Genomic DNA, 16,739 nt, shown 5'->3' with positions numbered 1-16,739 from the left:
AATCAGCACGGCGGGGACGGTGTCGAGTGGCGAGGAATGGCAGCGTTACGCTCAAACGTCGAGGTGGGTGACAGCATGCAAGGTAGCAGTTTGCTACCACGTTGCAGTGCGCGTTTCGGCCAATTCTGCACGCGAGGAGCTGGCGCACGATGGCATCGGCCGTGGAGAGAGCGGCTGGATGTATAAATTAGCTCACGGCATTGCGAAAAGAGGCAGTGTCTACCGTGCAGAGACGTCGTTGTGGGAGAAGACATAGGCCGGCGTTTCCGTCCGACGGTAACGATGCCGCGCTGGCAGCCAATTTTGAGGAGGGAGGTGCCCGAGGTCGAGTCGCGCATTAATTGGCTGCTGTAGCACCGAGTGAGCTGTCGAATTTTGCGCGTGCATTAGATTACATCGAGATTTGGATTGCCGATGAAAGACTTACTAGGAGGACAAGTGGCCCAGTGCATTGAGGCAGCGAAGGTGACCTCGATCTGTGCCGTGCCACCAACTTACCTTCACTCAGAGCAGAAGGTAACAGGACAAGGTAGAAGGAGAAGGTCGAGTAGGTCGATCATGAGAGACGAAGCCAGCAAGGATGGCGACCGCAGTGGGCCAGGAGACAACGAGGTGATTGACCGCTGTCACAGTGATGCTCAATGTGTCACGGGCGGCAATACCAAGGGATGCATTTTCTGGAGCTCCAGAAAACGAACTCCCTTGGGTGACGTGGCAGCCATTTGGGCAAGTCGCGTCGATTGCCTTCCTACTTCTTTGACCTGCCCCAACTGCTCGCTCTCGAGCTCGCGCATCCCTCACCACCCGCTGTCCTCTGCCGCTGCGTCCCCTCCCCCTCTAACTCTCGCCCATCGTCGCTGCCATTGCCTGCCGGCTTTCATGCACCGCCGCCGCCGCCCCGCGGTTCGCGTTCAACGCCTCGACCAGTCCAGTGCGCCTTTCACAATGATTTCCGCGTTGAGGATGCTACGTGCCCCGACGCTGAGATAGAGGTGAGCGATGATGTGCAGTATAAGCATGTTTTACTCTACACACGTCTGAACAACCGTGTCGTCGACTTGAGGGTCAGCCTTCCCAAATAATAATTGACACTCCATCTGAACCCCCTTGCAGATGCAAACGAACCAGGCCGTATTCAAGCTGCAGCATGCCATCAGCCACCTGTTCCGCGAATACCTCGACGAGCGGGGCTTCACCGAGATCCACAGTCCCAAACTGCAGGGCACGGCGACGGTATCCGGTGCGACGGTCTTCGAGGTGGGAGACTTCAAAGGTACGCGCCCCGCCGCCCTACTCTCACCCTCCGACAGCCGGCCTACACCAATCTCCGCTTCTCTCTTGCCCGTCCACAGGTATGGCCTTCCTCGCGCAACGGCCGCAGCTCGTGAAGCAGATGGCGATCGCGGCAGACTTCGAGCGTGTGTACGAAATCGGGCCCATCTGCCGCGCGGAGGACTCGAACACGCACCGGCACATGACCGAATTCACTGGACTCGATCTCGAGATGGCCATCCAGGAGCACTATCACAAGGTCATGGAGATGCTCGACAGGCTGTTAATCTACATGTTCTCCGCACTGCGCCATCGGTATGCGCCCGAGGTCGCGGCGGTCCACCGGCAGATCCTCGCGGAGGGAGTTCAAGTGGCGCGAGGGCCCTGAGGGCATGCTCAGGCTCTCGTTCAAGGAGGCGGTCGACCTCTTGGTGGAGGACGGTGTACCAAGAGACGCGTTGGACGATATCAAGTGTGTTGTGTTTCGGGTCGCGGCTGAACTTAGCTAACCTGTCTACACTTTCCAGCACCAAATTGAGAAGCGCCTGGGAAGGATCGTCCGCGCGAAGTACGACACCGACTACTACATCATAGTTAAATTCTCCATGGCACTCCGGCCCTTCTATATCATGCCTGACCCCGATGACCCGGTATGCTTTTCTCCTTCTCACCTTTTCACCGCCCAGCTAAACTGACGTGCCCAGACGCTCTCGAACTCGTACGACTTCTTCATACGCGGGGAGGAGATCCTCTCCGGGGCACAGCGGATCCACGACGCGACACTGCTCGCGGAGAAGATGCGCTCGAGGGGCCTCGACCCCGCATCGATAAGCTACTACCTCTACGCGTTCAAGATGGGCTGCTCGCCAAACGTCGGCAGCAGCATCGGCCTCGAGTGCATGCTCATGCTCTTCCTCAGGCTCAACAACATCTGCCGCACGTCGCTCTTCCCGAGGGACAGCGGCTCGACCCGTAGACGGTAGACGACCTCGGTGCAGACAATCACTTCTGCGTGCCCGAAAAAGTAATGTCTATTGCATCATGCACTGTGCGAGTGCATTACAATTCAAGTTGTGTAAGCTTGATACTAGGCAGCCTAATGGCATTCTTTTTTAAATACGCATTAATGCGTTTGTGCAGGACTGCTGCCTTCATCCCCGCAGCAGTCTGTTCATGGAATCCCCAACCATTCAGCACCTCGTCTGCCCCATGGCCACCTGGCTGACCTATGAATTGAACCCATGCAAATAGCTCTTCATCATTTTGCGGAGAGTTGTCTGGCCCCGACTGAGACTGCTGCCATAACCGTGTATGTGCTTGGATCCACGCGCGGAACTGTAAAACCTAATCCAAAACACTGCATCAGTCCTGTCATATTAGCGCCAGTTTCTCGAGCGCACCTTCACCGCTTGACCTCGAATATTCCTCTCTGATGATGGTGCCACCCCAGGTGCCCAATCAACTACATCAGACCATGTAATTGAACCACCCTCACTTGTCTGTGCTCCCTCCTTGTGACCTGGCACCACGCCCAGGCCTTTTGCAATCCTTGCGAGAATAAGGGTTTGCTGGGTCTGCTTGTATGCAGTTCCAAATATTTCAGATCGATCCAATGCCTGTAACCGGACTGAGGCATCAGGGTACAACTTAGACAAGAAATTGTCAATGTGCACAGGAGGTGTCGCCGCAAGTCCACTTTGGCCAGGGGATGCTGCAGTCTGGACAAAATGAAAATATGCAAATGAGGGCTCAGCAATAGATCCGTCTGAACGCGAGCACCCACTTGGTCATTAAAAATATAGAGCACAAAGATAGGAGTACCCCGAGAGATGCGCTGCTTTTCACACAGCTCTCTGTAATCTGTTGAGCCTGGGTCCACAGGGTTGAGTGTGCTTTCATTGTCATGAACCGCTTCCTTGAGAGGTGCGTACTCCTGGTATCCTGTCAGAGGACTGTCGTAGTCCTCATGAGACATAGGTATTGGAGTGCCGGACGAGGCCACCCAATACGTAACATTAGTTGAATCCAGGATCGAGCGCAGCATATTGGTGATTCGATAACCATTCAGCTGAGGCCTCACCGGCAGCAAGGTCTGAAAGATATCGTGCAGAGTTGGTGGTGTTTGCAATACCCGGCAAGACTTGATGAATGTGGACCAAGTCTTCTGAGGCATCTTCTTATCGCTAGGATCCACGTATCGCATGCTAATGTAGAGTGCAACTTCGACATCTAGAGTGTCTGTTTTAATTTCAATGTAGCATTGACAATGACGTAGTCCAACTTACCAGGTGTTTCTATCGGCATGACACTTTGACTTCTCGCTCTAGCGGAGCCACTATCGTCCACTGACTGACCACCATGCTGTAATGGCACAGACCCGCTCGCACCCTCGTTTGTATTCGTCTGTGAAAGTAGGTCCAAAAAATCCAAACTTGCCATAGTGGGTGCGGAGTCCCCTTGAAACCCCATGCGTGGAACTTTTCCAACTCGTGGTACATGGAATTTTGGTCGAACTGCCAACAGGTTCCTTGCAACCACTTGTGGAATTTTGAATGTAGGTTGCACTGAAACAGGTCCTGCTTCGTCTGTTGCATCAATGATGTCAATATTGGCAGACATATCAGAGAAGCATGCAGTCTCACTGAAACTGGCAGCGATGAGGCCAGAGGATGAACGTTGATCAGTGGCCTTGGCCAGTGCACTCCCAGTCTGCTCGACAGAAGCAGGGACAGAAGCAGGCAGGAAGGGTGGCCCATGGTAGTTTACAGAGGTAGCTGTCCAATGCAAGTCACTGGTGAGTGTCGATGCGATGTTCTCAATTGCCGCAGGATTATTGAAAACCTTGGGATCTAGTGAAGGATCGACATCTGGGCGATGGCCCACAGGCAACAAAGATGACTCTATCGCGCCCGTAAATAACTCCAAATCCATGAAGGCGAGTGAATCACCCTGCTCAAAGGCCATTAGAAAAGGATTCTGTTCACTTTCAGAGGCTAGAGAACAATACTCTTGGTCAGCATATGTTAGCATCATATTGGCATGAATCAACGTACTGACAGAGAACTGATCATGCATATCATCGGGTAGTATGTTACTTGCATGCGACCCATCGGATGTCATGTCTGTGTACAGATTGGGAGGAAATGTCCAGGTAGTCATCCTGGTGGCTGAGTTGGGATTCAACTGCTGCGCATCATCTAACCACATCGCTGTCCGCATATGCGAGACATCTATAATGCCTAGTATAAGGTTCACTTGAATCTCAAACTGTCATTGGGAAGGGACCAATCACCATACGCACCTGCCAATTGGCTATTCAGTCCTGTGTCAATGCTCTGCATCTGTTCTGATTCATCTGTGGTTTCTATGGGCAGTGATAAGTAAAACGTCGCAACATGTCATGTAAGACCAACCAGATTGACCAAAAACTATAGGCTCAGAGGGCGGCCGACTATCATCCAACCCACTTTGACTTGCCGGCGGTGAGCCTTCATAACTTCTCTCATCATCCAGTGTGGATGACCTTTGCGATGGGCAAGCGGGAGTTGGGATTTTGGTCACTGTGCTAAGAGACCCCTCCACCCGTGACATATTAACAAGTTCCACATCTGACTCCATATCTACAAAGACAATGAGACAGAATAAGACTAAGGTCAAGGCAATATTAACCTTCTGTTAAGGGAGAGCTTGCCGTGATCACAAGGTTCACATTCTTTTCTGCATGAGGCTCAGGATATTAGTACACCGTACATAAAGAGGCAGGTGGATAATCATCAAAAAATTATGATAACATACCTGATGAATTTTCATCTACTCCAGGTTCCAAGGCCTCCCCACTAGATTGTCCAGCAAGTCCAACATTGACGCAGGAGGCTCTTGTTTGCCTTTGCCTTGTCACAGCTAGCGAGCAGGAAAAAAAAAGGGATAAGTGCAGCACTTAATGAGGATTCCTATAATGAGGAGAAATCGACCTCACCTCCACCTTGTCGCACTGTAGCAGCGCCAGCCTGGTGCACTTGCTCACGGTGAGCAGCTCGCTCACCTCTATCTAAACAATGCTGAGGGGCCTTAGCTTGTGTTCGACCTCGCGCACTGGCACTGCGTGCCATTACCCATTGAACAAAGTGCCAGAAAAAGAGGGAAGAGTAGTATGGGCAGATAAAAGAGTGAAGATGTTACGGGACCAACTGAGTGGCGGTGCCGAGGCCTGAGTAAAATATGCGACATCAGTTCAACCGCTGATTCCAATAAAAGGATACTCTTCTATTCATGGTGAGTATAGCAGACAGGAATATAGAATATAAACCATCGTCCAAACATATGTGGTGAATCGAGAACACTTGTATTCTCTGAAGGAAGCACCAATGAACTTACTATACTCAGACCGGATGATTGACAGATAACCTCATGTCGATGTGTCAATCTGGGCCATCCCATGTTTTAGTCGGTGTGGTGCATGAATCACCAAGTGATAATGATATATAGCAGTAGTGTCTAATCAACACTATGGCCCACAGGATCCCCACGACCTATAGCCTCACACAAACCAGCCGCTCTCTCCCAAATTGAGCGCCGAACGATCATACTGCGTGAGCTAAGGTCAAACTCGTCGGCCAGGATTGCATCCAGGACGTGAACCTCCTCAGCAGTGAATGGACAGTTTGGCTCATCGCATACCACTTGTGCAAGGTGGGAAGGTGCTGAGCTTGGAGTGAAGGTGGTGCTGTCGCGTGCATTGTGCTCATAAAAGTGAGACATGAGCCGATCATCTCTGTAACTGCTCCAGTCAATACCAAACTCATCCAATGATTCACCGGCGAGATCCTCTGTGGGAGTCAGAAACTGCTCCAGACCGCGCGGGCCTTCTTCTATCATCCCGAACATGAATAAATCACGAGGACTGCGTGCACGAGAGCCCTGCAATGAAATCCGGTGTGCGTTCCAAGCCTGTGCCCATTCAAGTGCGTCATCATTGATTGCACGAAGAAAGAGATGGTGTAGTAACCACACATGATCGGGATTGTGAGCGTCCCAGCCACAGTGTAGCTCCAGCTGGTAGAAGAAGACCAGCCACTTCTCGCCATATCCTGATGTCACATCAACCCATAGGCATTCAATGCGGGTGTTATGGACACTTCTGGAGTTGAGACGATAAATGCATCAGTGTTGGTACATTCTGAAAACACAGAAATGACGCACCGGCCCCAGATATATGAGCCTCTGTCCAATCCCTTGCAGTCCTCCATCCACTGCGCTACTCCAAGATTCTCCGTACCATGGTCACCACGGACACGACTGGGCACCCCATAGCGATCCATCGCATCCAGAAATAAATTGAGTACAGTTGAAGCACGATTATTGTTGTGCACTCGTATGCCAATGACAAAGCGTGAGTAGCCATCAATGAAGCAGTGTGTGATGAGCTTGAAGTGTATGAGACCTGGGCAGACTTTAGTTTGTATGGCAACAACCAGAAGACGGTGATACATACCATGTTGGCCATCATGATGCACCAGTGACAGTGGCCCAGGTACAGAGTACTTACGTCGAACCAGGGGACGACGTGATCCAAAAATTGCTGGTGCGCCATGTACACGGGCATACGAATCCTCAACGCGGTTACGTGGTACATTATGGCCTTGAGACTTGAGATGGCCATCAATCATCCTCCTTCCAAACTCTGGAAACACCTGCAGGATGTCACCGACAGCTCGATCTAACTGTACATCGGACATTGTCGATGTAGGGGCAGAGCTTGAGTGGTATTCACGTGACAGTGAACCGTCTGCAGCCTGAACCTCTGTATACACAGGAAAGCCTGGAACAGTCAGCTCATTCTCGAGAGCACGACGGCGAACAGTCCGTGAACAGCAATGGAAGAAGTTGCCCAGTTCTGTGTTCTTTCTGAGATCCATCGCAAACTTGAGGAATGTGGGGTCAATGAGGATCTTTGGTCGGCCACGCCTGCCCGTGTGAACTTTTTGGACAACAATGAGAGAAGGACGGTCAGGAGGATCAGATGAGAGGTGTGAAGCAGTGTCTAAGTCAGCGATGATGGCAGTGATGTTGAATTGAAGCTGAGTATATTCAGCAGGAGGGAGTACAGTGCGGTGCTAGACAGATCAAAATTTAACACTAAGACTGTAGAAGGCACGTAAACTGACCACTTCAGCTGCAGATGCCAGTACAAGAGCCTCAGAACGTACATGGCTCAAGCGCTGTACATCGCCCACCTGCGTTCTAAGAGCAACATTCACCCGGTCATGGAGGGTGTAATAAGCCCGGCGGATATTGTGCAGCCGATCTGTCATATGTTATTGAAGCCTTAGAGTATCCACACACCAGATGGGGAATAAAGACAGGAGTTCAGGGCTGAGGAATGACTGGAACGAAGCTACCACACTGCAACAGGCTCAGGACTGTGGGTGTACATTATGCAGAGGAGTGCAGGACAATGCATGCATCGTCAACTACAAGCGACGAGATCAAAGCTGTGCAGCAATGCACAGCAATGCATGCACAAACAGATGACAATGCACAACACATATATTGCAGAGACCAACAGTGCATGCACCATTGTGCATGCACGATGCATGAGGTGAATGCGCATGCAAGGTCACGTGCTCAATGCACAGGAATGAACACCGATGCATAAGTACAAAACAAGGTCCTGACACCTGAAATTTCATTTTTGTCCAGTAACGGCCGCCATATCTCTGGGTAGAATAGGACAATATACTAGTATAATATAGAGTAAGAGAATATATCCGTGTAAACCGCAGGATCAAGAACCTATTAACCTCGGGTAATGTTCGGAATGCCTGGTGCTCGGTGCTTCAATCAGTTATAATCACACACACATGCCAACCCTTCATGGAGGAGGTCTGTTTCGTCCCTACCGCAATAATCCCTCTTGAGGGCGATGACCGATTTCGGTATCAAGGGCTTGCTATCTGGATGTAGATAGATTCTTCCATTCTCCACAGTTGCATCATCGATCGAGTGGCTGCGAAGCCTCGTAAGTATGAGGTTAGAGGTAACAGTGGGTGTACGCGCAGATTCCGAACATGTTCCTTTGCTTGCGAGAGCGAACAGTTACGCCCACCACTCTCGTTGCAGAGCGAACAGCACCAGTGGCTGCGTAGCTCGTGTTGGAAGAGGCGGGTGATATGGCTTTGGGCTTCGACGTCCTTGACCTTTTCCGCTACATTCCCGGGAACGACCTCCCACTCGCGCTCTGGGGTTCCTCCGGGGTACATTCTCGTCCACTTGGGCTTCATCTGATGTACCAGGTCAAAGAAGTAGTCACATCAGCTTACCAAAAGTGTACTCACCGCCAGGCGCCAACTGACGACCTTCCTGGATGACGACGCGATCGGATTCTTCCACCAAAACCTGGCGTCCAACTCATCCATTGTCTGCTCTGTGGTCGAGTCAGGGTCTTTGCCACATGCTTCGACGAGCATACGTGCTCGCCGAACCGGTAGGATGCAAGAGATAGACCTAGTCGACCATGCAGTAGTGTGTTCCTCCCAGTAGACCAGCGCCTGGTATTCGTGTGCTGCATCCGAGTAACAGAAGCCGTGATAGTACTGACGCATGCAGCCATGAGCGATGACATTGGGATAGCGGAAAACTGCATGACACTTGGTGCATTGGAACCACGCTACGGCAAGATCAAATATGGTCGTGTTATCGGGAATGGCCGCAATATCCAGCTCTTTAACCAACAATAGCGCCAACTGTGCCGTGGCTCTGTTCTGCCAATCCTGGACAAATTTTGGAATCTGAGGTCGCAGCGCGAGGAAATCTTCCGCGGTAATGTTGACCGAGCCATCAGCATCGACAAGTGTACGGAACTCTGACATCATGGCAAAGTCAACGAGATGAGGCAAATACTCAGATGCAGGCGTCCTCGGGATTCCTGAATAGTAATTGTTAATCAGGTCTGAAAGGAGCGGGAGACGAGATTGCAGTCTTTCTCTGCGCTCCTTAGCAAGTCGTAGAGTCTTCAATTCCTCCATGTAGGAAATCACGTCATCACGAATCTTCTGCCACCCTGGAGTAGACTCGAATGAAGTAACTCTCTCGCCGTGGCAAGAAGCGACGTACCGCGATCTGTAAGTGGTTTGGCCGGCCGAGCATGAGCATGATTGGACAACGGGAAATATTGTTTCGGCGCAAGAAAGTCCAGCTCTTCCCCCCAGCCCAAGTCCCGTAGTCTGGAGACGATCCTACCAAGCGCATGTGAAGCTGATGCCATATGGTGGGTACGAGGACACGTACGATTCCAGACGGGCACGCCGCACATCATCCAGCTCTGATGCCCGGGACCTGACCCTCGATTTGGTCCATTCATTGCACAATCTAGAGTGCTAACGAAACTGCGTCAGGTGCAGCTGAGTATGCGGGTCGTACAGAAATACCTCTTTGATTTGATCTACGCGCTCAATCTGTTGTTGAATCACTTTCTTCTCTGCTTCTTCGTCATCGACAACAGCCAGCCAAGACTTCACAAATGCATCAATTTGAGGGAGGTGGAACAGGTATAAGTAGCGGCGCCCTGAAGAGTGGTTCGTATATGCGCGTTCTATCGTATCATGGGCATTACGGCTCACCGGAAATGCGATTCAACGCGTCCAAATTGCAGGGAATTTTGCGCATTAAGCCCAGTGGAAGACCAAACATGCTTTCAGTAGTGCTGTCAAATCATCATGAGAATTTTTGTTCAGTGCTCTGCACCACCAAACGCATCAACTCACTTCTCTTTCTTACAATCATTGCAATATCGTACATTGAATTCCCAAATGACATTTTGGATGTTGGTCTTCAAACAACTCTGAAACAACAGAGCGTCAGAGAGTAGCGTTTGTCATATCTTGGGCACTCACATGGCAATACGGGAAAAACGCGAGGTTCGCATATTCCGGCTCGCTCAAATACGGAGGACAGTCCGGCAAACCCTCTACATTCTTCCTAGTTGCCTTCCAGAGATAAGCAGACGAGCGGGCCATGAGCAATGCCCTGAAAGCCTTGCTCGTCCTCGCCAAGTTCAGCAAATCCCGAGGGTTCAAATGGCTGATAATCTGCACACCGACTGTTCTGTTATAAATCTGTGACAGGGATAAACCGTAGATTCGTCTTCTGACCTCGAGAATAATGTCGAGAGGCATATTGGGCATGTCTTTCAGCCCACCCCTTTTACCGCGCAGCGAGCGACGCGCCGCTAGTTCCGCTGGTTGCGGTGCAGGGACGCCTTCACTCACACTATTGGCGGGTGCAGCTTTTCTCGCCTTGGCCTTCTTCGGAGACATACTATAAGGTCAAATGGTAGAAAGAGGCGTGGATACGACGACTCAGAGCAAGCAGTCTGAGTGCCGCGGCCCCAAGCACCTCCTCGGCAGAGTCCGACCCGACCTTACATGGTCAGAGCTTGAAGCTCACACAGAGTTCGGCTTGTTCTCTCCTGGATATGAAGGGCCTCAGCGGACAAAATTATCCAGTTCTCGCAGTGGCGTTTGGTCGTCTGTTACGTTTTCGCTGCAACATATCTCGTTTTCGGTTAGATCCGAACGTGACAGATGTCACCACGCCTGCCTTTCTTAGGATTTCATCCTCGATGTTTGTTTCTGTTTCGGCTGTCCACCTCACTGGCCTGCGGACCACTGAACTGTTTTTCTTTGCAGTGCGGTTTAAAAAGTGTATTGATGGCTAGGGTCGAGGAATTTATGTATTCTAAGGAATCTACCTACAGCTTGAACTGAGTATAATAAATAAGTGGATCAATGCACTTCTCGCTGCCTGCACAGTACTCGACCCACGCATGGTACGTGTCGCTCTACCACCCACGTACTGCGCTGCGGCTTCGCATGCACTGGCGGGTGTACCGACGTATGCGGCACGCGGCACACTGATCATGCGTACAAGGTGAACATCGCGGAGGCGCATTTGCACCATGCATCGCAACATTGGATGCCTGTCAGGTACCATACTACCAGCTGGAGCACGACATGGTACTGATTGAGAAACGCACCTCTACTGGTACAATAGCGCGATGCAGTGGCTCACATATGAAGTCACTGCATCCAACTTGCCACCAGATATCTGAGCAAAAATGTAGACGTCTGATAATCAAATATCCATGACCTAAGGGACACCTTATGAAGTATGAGAAGCCAAGAAGACAACATGTCGCGTATGTTCTGCAGGCCAGCGAGGAGGGGGAAACAGACGAGGATGAGTCTGTCACGTTCGGAGCTAACCGAAAACGAGATATGTGCCGCAAAAACGCAACCCACCAACCACAATTGAAGTCAGCACAGCGAAAACAGTGTCAGGATGTCCAAACCCTACTGCAAAAACCAAATAAGTTGCTGGAGATCCATATTACTTTTTGTCCGGCCAGGCGCTTCAAACCTGGACGAACTGGCCTCAGGTTTCGTTGTTTACATCGTAGGATTCCCGTGTTCCAAAAATAGGATCTGAACTTCAGCCGAAGCAAACTTGTGACTAGGAATCGGAGATTCTTGATTCGATCTCCTTCACCTCCTCTGTAACCTGTAGCTCGACATGTTCAAGAAGTAGGTGAGCTACCCCCTGCGTCTACGCTCGTGATGCTCACGAAGTCGGTTTGACCGATGTAGATTCCAGCCGTCCTCTGATGTCTCGGGGCAAACGAGCGTAAAATCTTCCGTGCAGCGGTCGATCCGAGCGAGCATCCTCTCGCAGTGGAAGGTGGATGCAGAGACATTTGAGCAGATATGGCCGAAGAAGGAGCCCTTAATCCTCGTGAAATGGTCTGTACACCCATTCTACCCTTAGACGAAGTCCGACTGATGATTTTAACGATTTCCACCACTCATATATCCACGACAGCAGAGATCACATATCGATCTACACGCTGCAGGGCGAACCTCTCTTCTTCCAGCACTTCGATGGACCGTTCTATCCCACGCTGCGTCTTCTGCATCAATGTGCGCGTCGTTGCACTACTCGGGCTATCACTGACTCGCCCTCGTATTCCTGCAGACCCATTCCTGCTCCCTATGGTGAGAGTCGATCGCGGGGCCATCCGTTTTCTTCTCGCTGGTGCCCACATGATGTGCCCAGGCATGACGTCTGCAGGAGGTTACCTTCCCCCTGCAGACGCCGCGCTGCCTGCAGGCACAGCGGTCGCCATCCACGCGGAGGGGAAGGAGCACGCCGTGGGCATCGGTATCACGAAGCTCAACACGGAGGAGATGAAGAGGGTGAACAAGGATGTCGGGGTCGAGACCGTGACGTACCTCGGGGACGATTTGTGGTCGCTGAAGAAGCTGTGAAGCTGTAAGAATCGCGTTGTACTAACACATCGAATATCAGATAAGCAACTGGCCAGCTGTCTTACCTAAAGGTCCCCTAGCTAGGGTACTTGCGTGTTTTGATGATCGCCGAGGACTCTTCCGATTGTGCGGACCACCCTTTCTCTGCCCTCATTGCGCCCGGTGGTCAAGGGACCAATGACCCTCACCGAATTGCGTAACAATAACTTCCTCGGAACCAATGGCATCCTATTCTGCTTCATGGCTAGCCCTTCCCGGACATGGGTGCTTTCGCGGTTTCTTATCAGCCTCTCCAGATCGAGACCGAGACCGCGCATCACCAGTGCAGACCACAGCTGGATTCTCCATTAGGGGCCCTCTGCTTCCGATAGCCTTTGCTCTATCAGACGCGCGCAGAACAGTATCCGAGCGCAGCAGCAACGTCTCGCGCCTGATATGGCTGCAGGAGGATTCGTGGGTCTGGCGCCAATCAGTTAGCAGTCGAACGGAACACGGTTGGACATCTTTAATGCGATCTGGCAGAGCACATCAAGATGCTGCATATGTTGACGTGGAAGACTTGCGGTAAGTGTGAGATGCGGCTCCGAGGCCAAAGTCCACCGGGGATGACCCAGATGGGATATCAATGAGAGCAGCGGCGACGGTGTTTGAATCATCATTGGCCGAGTCATTATGCTTCACCACCCTCTGACTGTGATCGTTCATTACGGCTAATTATTAGGGCTGACTATTGGATGGAAGAGGTATGAATGAATGCCTGGCGCTGTCAGCTGTCGAGATATCGCTCGCCACGGGCCGCCTTTCTCGGGATCCGAAATGAATCGCAAAATCCCTTCCTCCACAAATGGCGACGGTCCTTGCCTGCAAACTCACATATGGCGCCACATGCTGTGAGCTTGACTCGCCCAGAACGAGCGCAGTGACAAGAGCCGCCACAGTTGCCCGATCTGGAAGTGCGGATTATTTGACGATGTTTGATGGATGGAAAGTTTTCTCTCATCTACAGCAAGTCGCGCAAATACTGCTATCGACTGGCACGACGCCGAAGGACGCGATTCCGACGGAATTCAGGCAGATATACCTCCTGAGACTTGCGACCTTTGTGCGCAGGAGATCGGTCAGCATGGGCGAAGAGCTTGCACCTTTTGGCTACGCTGATCTCTTCACACCCGCTCGGAGTCGGAAGAAGCGCAAGGGACGGGAACAGAGCGCGTCTGCCTCTCCCGCACTGCTGCTCGAACGGACGTCCGAAGAGCTGGCGGGCAGCGGTTGGGTGGACGAGTCGACACGTCCGTTGGTGGTCCCGCTGCTCGATGATGTCTCTTGACTCTTGACAGACGACGCCCGATCCAGAACTCCTGCGCGAGGCTCTCGCCCTCGTGTCCTTCCCCGGATCCCCTCATGTACTGTGCCTCGGGCTGGGAAGCCCCGCGGCGTCGCGTGATGCACGTGCCCAGCTCGCGTTTCTCCTCGCAGCGTGCGACGGCCTGAGCATAGTGTGTCCTTTCGTGTATGTACCCCCATCAATAGATCAACGCGTGTTCGTCTGTCCCAGGACCGCGCGAAGGTGACCGCGTACGACCCCGTCTTCACCGCGGAGGACACCCAGCTGCTCGACACGCTGGGTGTCGCCTGCCTCGCGGAGAACAGAGCACGTCTCTCCCCCTTATGTGCATGGCGTTAGCTGACTCCGAACCCGCACAGCGTGCGCGCTACGCGATCGCGGCACCCACCGTCATCTTCATGCCGCATTGCGACCTGCAGCTGTATGAGAACCTCTTACGTGAAAACTGGACGCGCGACCGCCTGCCCAACGTCGTCCTTATCGCCAACCGCCTAACCGAGTACGCCGACAGGTGAGCACACCCTGCACCCTCCCCCTTTCAGCCAAGACGAGACTGAGCGGCGGCGCAACGCCTGCGCAGCACCCCATCACGCAAATTCGCGGTCGAGTACCCCTGCGTATCGCGCCTGGGTGAGACGGGACCTCCCCCCCCTCTGCTCTGCGTCGTGTTCCCGCACTCACATTCTGCCGCTCGCCACAGCGCCTTATCTAACGACCCGAGCTCTCCCGGCGTGCCCCTCGCATCCGACGGCGTTCAACAACACTGCGATCCAGCACACGCGCTCCGCAGAGCTCCCCGTTGGCTCGCTTACGGACGACTGGTGGGAACTGTCCCAGCGCCCCGACTGCACGGTGACGGCGACTTGACGCGCGAGGTGCGCCGTTCCCCGCAGGCGCTGGGAGCCTGCGGCGTTCCCCGCACACAGAAGTGGAGAACTCGGATCCGGATACACTACTGAATACTTATCTTCTCTGCGATCTGTCACTTAGAACTGCCTCCAGGGCACTGGTTTTCGTATGAAGTTCCTGCGGGACCCTTCTCTGCGTCCCTTCTCTGCCTTCTCGTTCTGAGGTACACCGCCTCGCTGTACACACATGCGACAGGAGCTGAGGCTGAGAGTTGCGGGCCGTTCAGTTCTGGGCTAGTTAGCCGTTCCACGAGCGCCGGCCCAGTTACTCACCGAGATCCCAACAGGAGATAGGATTTACTGTCGGACTTTACACACGTTACGCGTTACGTATGATTGCATCAATACCCTGAAATTCGCAAAAGCAAAGCAACAAATCTACAACGATGAGAAACCACCATTATGGACACGATTCGGTGGGATATGGGGGAGCATAAGTATGAGCACGTAGAATACAACCAGCTGACGACAATGATGACGATGATGGGAAAGGGGGAGTGGGACGAGGGCGAGGGCGAGAGCGAATTAGCGATTGATAGAATGCGCCTAGCACTCCTGGTAAATAGGGGGTTGGAACACGCGCGCACTAATGGGATGGTCGTCGTCGTGGGAAGGCATGGAGGTGAGATCAAAAGGATAGAAGTAAGAGTCGTCCGTATCAATATATACACGAGGTTGGAGAGGATGAGAGCGCAGCCGCGTTTGCTCGGGGGGAAGTGGAATAGAAGCAGGGTCAGTTGGCGAGAGCGACGTCGTCGAGCGATAACACGGGGTGGAAGGCGCGTCTGACTCGTCGTCGGAAGTGTCCTCGATCGCGTCTGGAACCGCCAAGTCTTCTGTATCATCAACGTCATAGTATGGAAGGGGATCGTGGTAGAGCGGCGGGCTGGAGTCCAACAGAGAGTCACTGGGGGATTCATCTTCGAACCACGCCGGGACAAGTGGCGGGTGAAGTGGTGGATACGGGACAGGATACGGAATCGAAAGAGGCGGCTGGATCTCGTAGTAGCTGGAATGGTTCACGAGGTCGTCTGACGAAGACATGGGGGAGCACAGAGGACTTAGCGGTTCGTCGTCGTCGTCTGCGGCGTTCACTGGGACTTCGCTCTCCGCCTGGTCATCATCACCAAGCGTCTGCAACAGAGAGTCCAACCACTGATTTTCGGGGTCGCACAGACCAGAATCTCGGGAGCCGCGTACAGCATCGGGATCCGGGAACATAAAAGCGTCCGAATCTTCGTCTTCGTGCACCTCCTCGTCGTCATGTGGATACACGTCTGTTACATCAGCCCCCTCTGGAGTAGCAGTGGTGGCGTCCGAAGGGGAAGAGCGAACTATCGAGTTTTTCAGGAGCACCCAGCGATGCAAGCTGGTGCTGTCTTTGGCGCCACCGCCAACGGCAGACTGCAGCTTGGAGCGGGCCATGCTGAACAAAGATGGGGATCGAGGCTTTGCGAGTGGGAACATCAACGCGCGAAAAAGAATGACTGATGTGGTGTGGCAAGTGTTGCTACTGGCCGGTTGAGCGACGTGCAGGGGTTATGAGCGCGGTCTGGATACGAACGTGTGGAACATGTGGACCAAATCGTGACGCGATCGAGAGAAAAGGACGTACGAGGCAGAGGCAGTTGTCACTGGTGTATACGGTATACGATGAAGGGCTCGAACAGAATGGTGCCGTTCTTGGATTTGCGAACGAATTTGTTAACCATGCTTGTTTCAACGACTCGCCAGACAGAGAGTGGAATGTCAGGGCGAAGCCAGAAAGAAGAGGTTAGAGAGCGGGAGATGAGCTCAGGCAGACATGGTGGCTGGTGGCGGGAGAGGGCGGTTGGCAAAAGGAGTCAGGGCGGCAGTGGTCTTATACGCGGTCGCGGTGACTCAATCGCCCAA

The 16,739-nt window shown here is 52.7% G+C and overlaps 7 protein-coding genes across 7 annotated transcripts; 3 read left to right on the top strand and 4 right to left on the bottom strand.

Annotated features, from left to right (window-relative positions):
• Nucleotides 1-558: 558 nt before the first annotated feature.
• On the top strand, nucleotides 559-2,255 carry SCP_0408820 (Aspartate--tRNA ligase, cytoplasmic; the record flags this gene model as incomplete). Its single annotated transcript, XM_027757610.1, has 7 exons — nucleotides 559-903; nucleotides 963-1,064; nucleotides 1,114-1,273; nucleotides 1,353-1,587; nucleotides 1,673-1,751; nucleotides 1,800-1,922; nucleotides 1,977-2,255. The coding sequence occupies 7 exons, from the start codon at nucleotides 559-561 to the stop codon at nucleotides 2,253-2,255; spliced, it is 1,323 nt and encodes a 440-aa protein (XP_027613411.1).
• Nucleotides 2,256-2,331: 76 nt separating this feature from the next.
• Nucleotides 2,332-4,613, bottom strand: SCP_0408810 (hypothetical protein; the record flags this gene model as incomplete). The annotated part of the gene is made up of 6 exons (XM_027757609.1): nucleotides 2,332-2,616; nucleotides 2,673-2,990; nucleotides 3,056-3,501; nucleotides 3,558-4,265; nucleotides 4,326-4,511; nucleotides 4,574-4,613. The coding sequence occupies 6 exons, from the start codon at nucleotides 4,611-4,613 to the stop codon at nucleotides 2,332-2,334; spliced, it is 1,983 nt and encodes a 660-aa protein (XP_027613410.1).
• Nucleotides 4,614-5,766: 1,153 nt separating this feature from the next.
• SCP_0408800 (hypothetical protein) lies at nucleotides 5,767-7,583 on the bottom strand (the record flags this gene model as incomplete). The annotated part of the gene is made up of 4 exons (XM_027757608.1): nucleotides 5,767-6,409; nucleotides 6,472-6,712; nucleotides 6,764-7,385; nucleotides 7,437-7,583. The coding sequence occupies 4 exons, from the start codon at nucleotides 7,581-7,583 to the stop codon at nucleotides 5,767-5,769; spliced, it is 1,653 nt and encodes a 550-aa protein (XP_027613409.1).
• A 529-nt stretch (nucleotides 7,584-8,112) lies between these two features.
• SCP_0408790 (hypothetical protein) lies at nucleotides 8,113-10,586 on the bottom strand (the record flags this gene model as incomplete). The annotated part of the gene is made up of 10 exons (XM_027757607.1): nucleotides 8,113-8,278; nucleotides 8,329-8,552; nucleotides 8,607-9,331; nucleotides 9,385-9,506; nucleotides 9,559-9,647; nucleotides 9,699-9,835; nucleotides 9,891-9,973; nucleotides 10,035-10,111; nucleotides 10,164-10,358; nucleotides 10,422-10,586. 10 exons carry the CDS (start codon nucleotides 10,584-10,586, stop codon nucleotides 8,113-8,115), a joined length of 1,983 nt encoding a protein of 660 aa, XP_027613408.1.
• A 1,255-nt stretch (nucleotides 10,587-11,841) lies between these two features.
• Nucleotides 11,842-12,593, top strand: SCP_0408780 (Translation machinery-associated protein; the record flags this gene model as incomplete). Its single annotated transcript, XM_027757606.1, has 4 exons — nucleotides 11,842-11,852; nucleotides 11,916-12,068; nucleotides 12,148-12,245; nucleotides 12,301-12,593. The coding sequence occupies 4 exons, from the start codon at nucleotides 11,842-11,844 to the stop codon at nucleotides 12,591-12,593; spliced, it is 555 nt and encodes a 184-aa protein (XP_027613407.1).
• Nucleotides 12,594-13,563: 970 nt separating this feature from the next.
• Nucleotides 13,564-14,805, top strand: SCP_0408770 (hypothetical protein; the record flags this gene model as incomplete). The annotated part of the gene is made up of 6 exons (XM_027757605.1): nucleotides 13,564-13,890; nucleotides 13,931-14,089; nucleotides 14,149-14,218; nucleotides 14,278-14,449; nucleotides 14,519-14,568; nucleotides 14,639-14,805. The coding sequence occupies 6 exons, from the start codon at nucleotides 13,564-13,566 to the stop codon at nucleotides 14,803-14,805; spliced, it is 945 nt and encodes a 314-aa protein (XP_027613406.1).
• A 587-nt stretch (nucleotides 14,806-15,392) lies between these two features.
• SCP_0408760 (hypothetical protein) lies at nucleotides 15,393-16,271 on the bottom strand (the record flags this gene model as incomplete). Its single annotated transcript, XM_027757604.1, has 1 exon — nucleotides 15,393-16,271. One exon carries the CDS (start codon nucleotides 16,269-16,271, stop codon nucleotides 15,393-15,395), a length of 879 nt encoding a protein of 292 aa, XP_027613405.1.
• Between the last annotated feature and the right edge of the window lie 468 nt (nucleotides 16,272-16,739).

The sequence above is a fragment of the Sparassis crispa genome, assembly GCF_003851025.1.
Source record: "Sparassis crispa DNA, contig_000003F, whole genome shotgun sequence".
NCBI lineage: Eukaryota > Fungi > Basidiomycota > Agaricomycetes > Polyporales > Sparassidaceae > Sparassis > Sparassis crispa.
The sequence above is the reverse complement of the archived record's forward strand: the minus strand, read 5'-3'. Positions and strand labels throughout refer to the sequence as shown.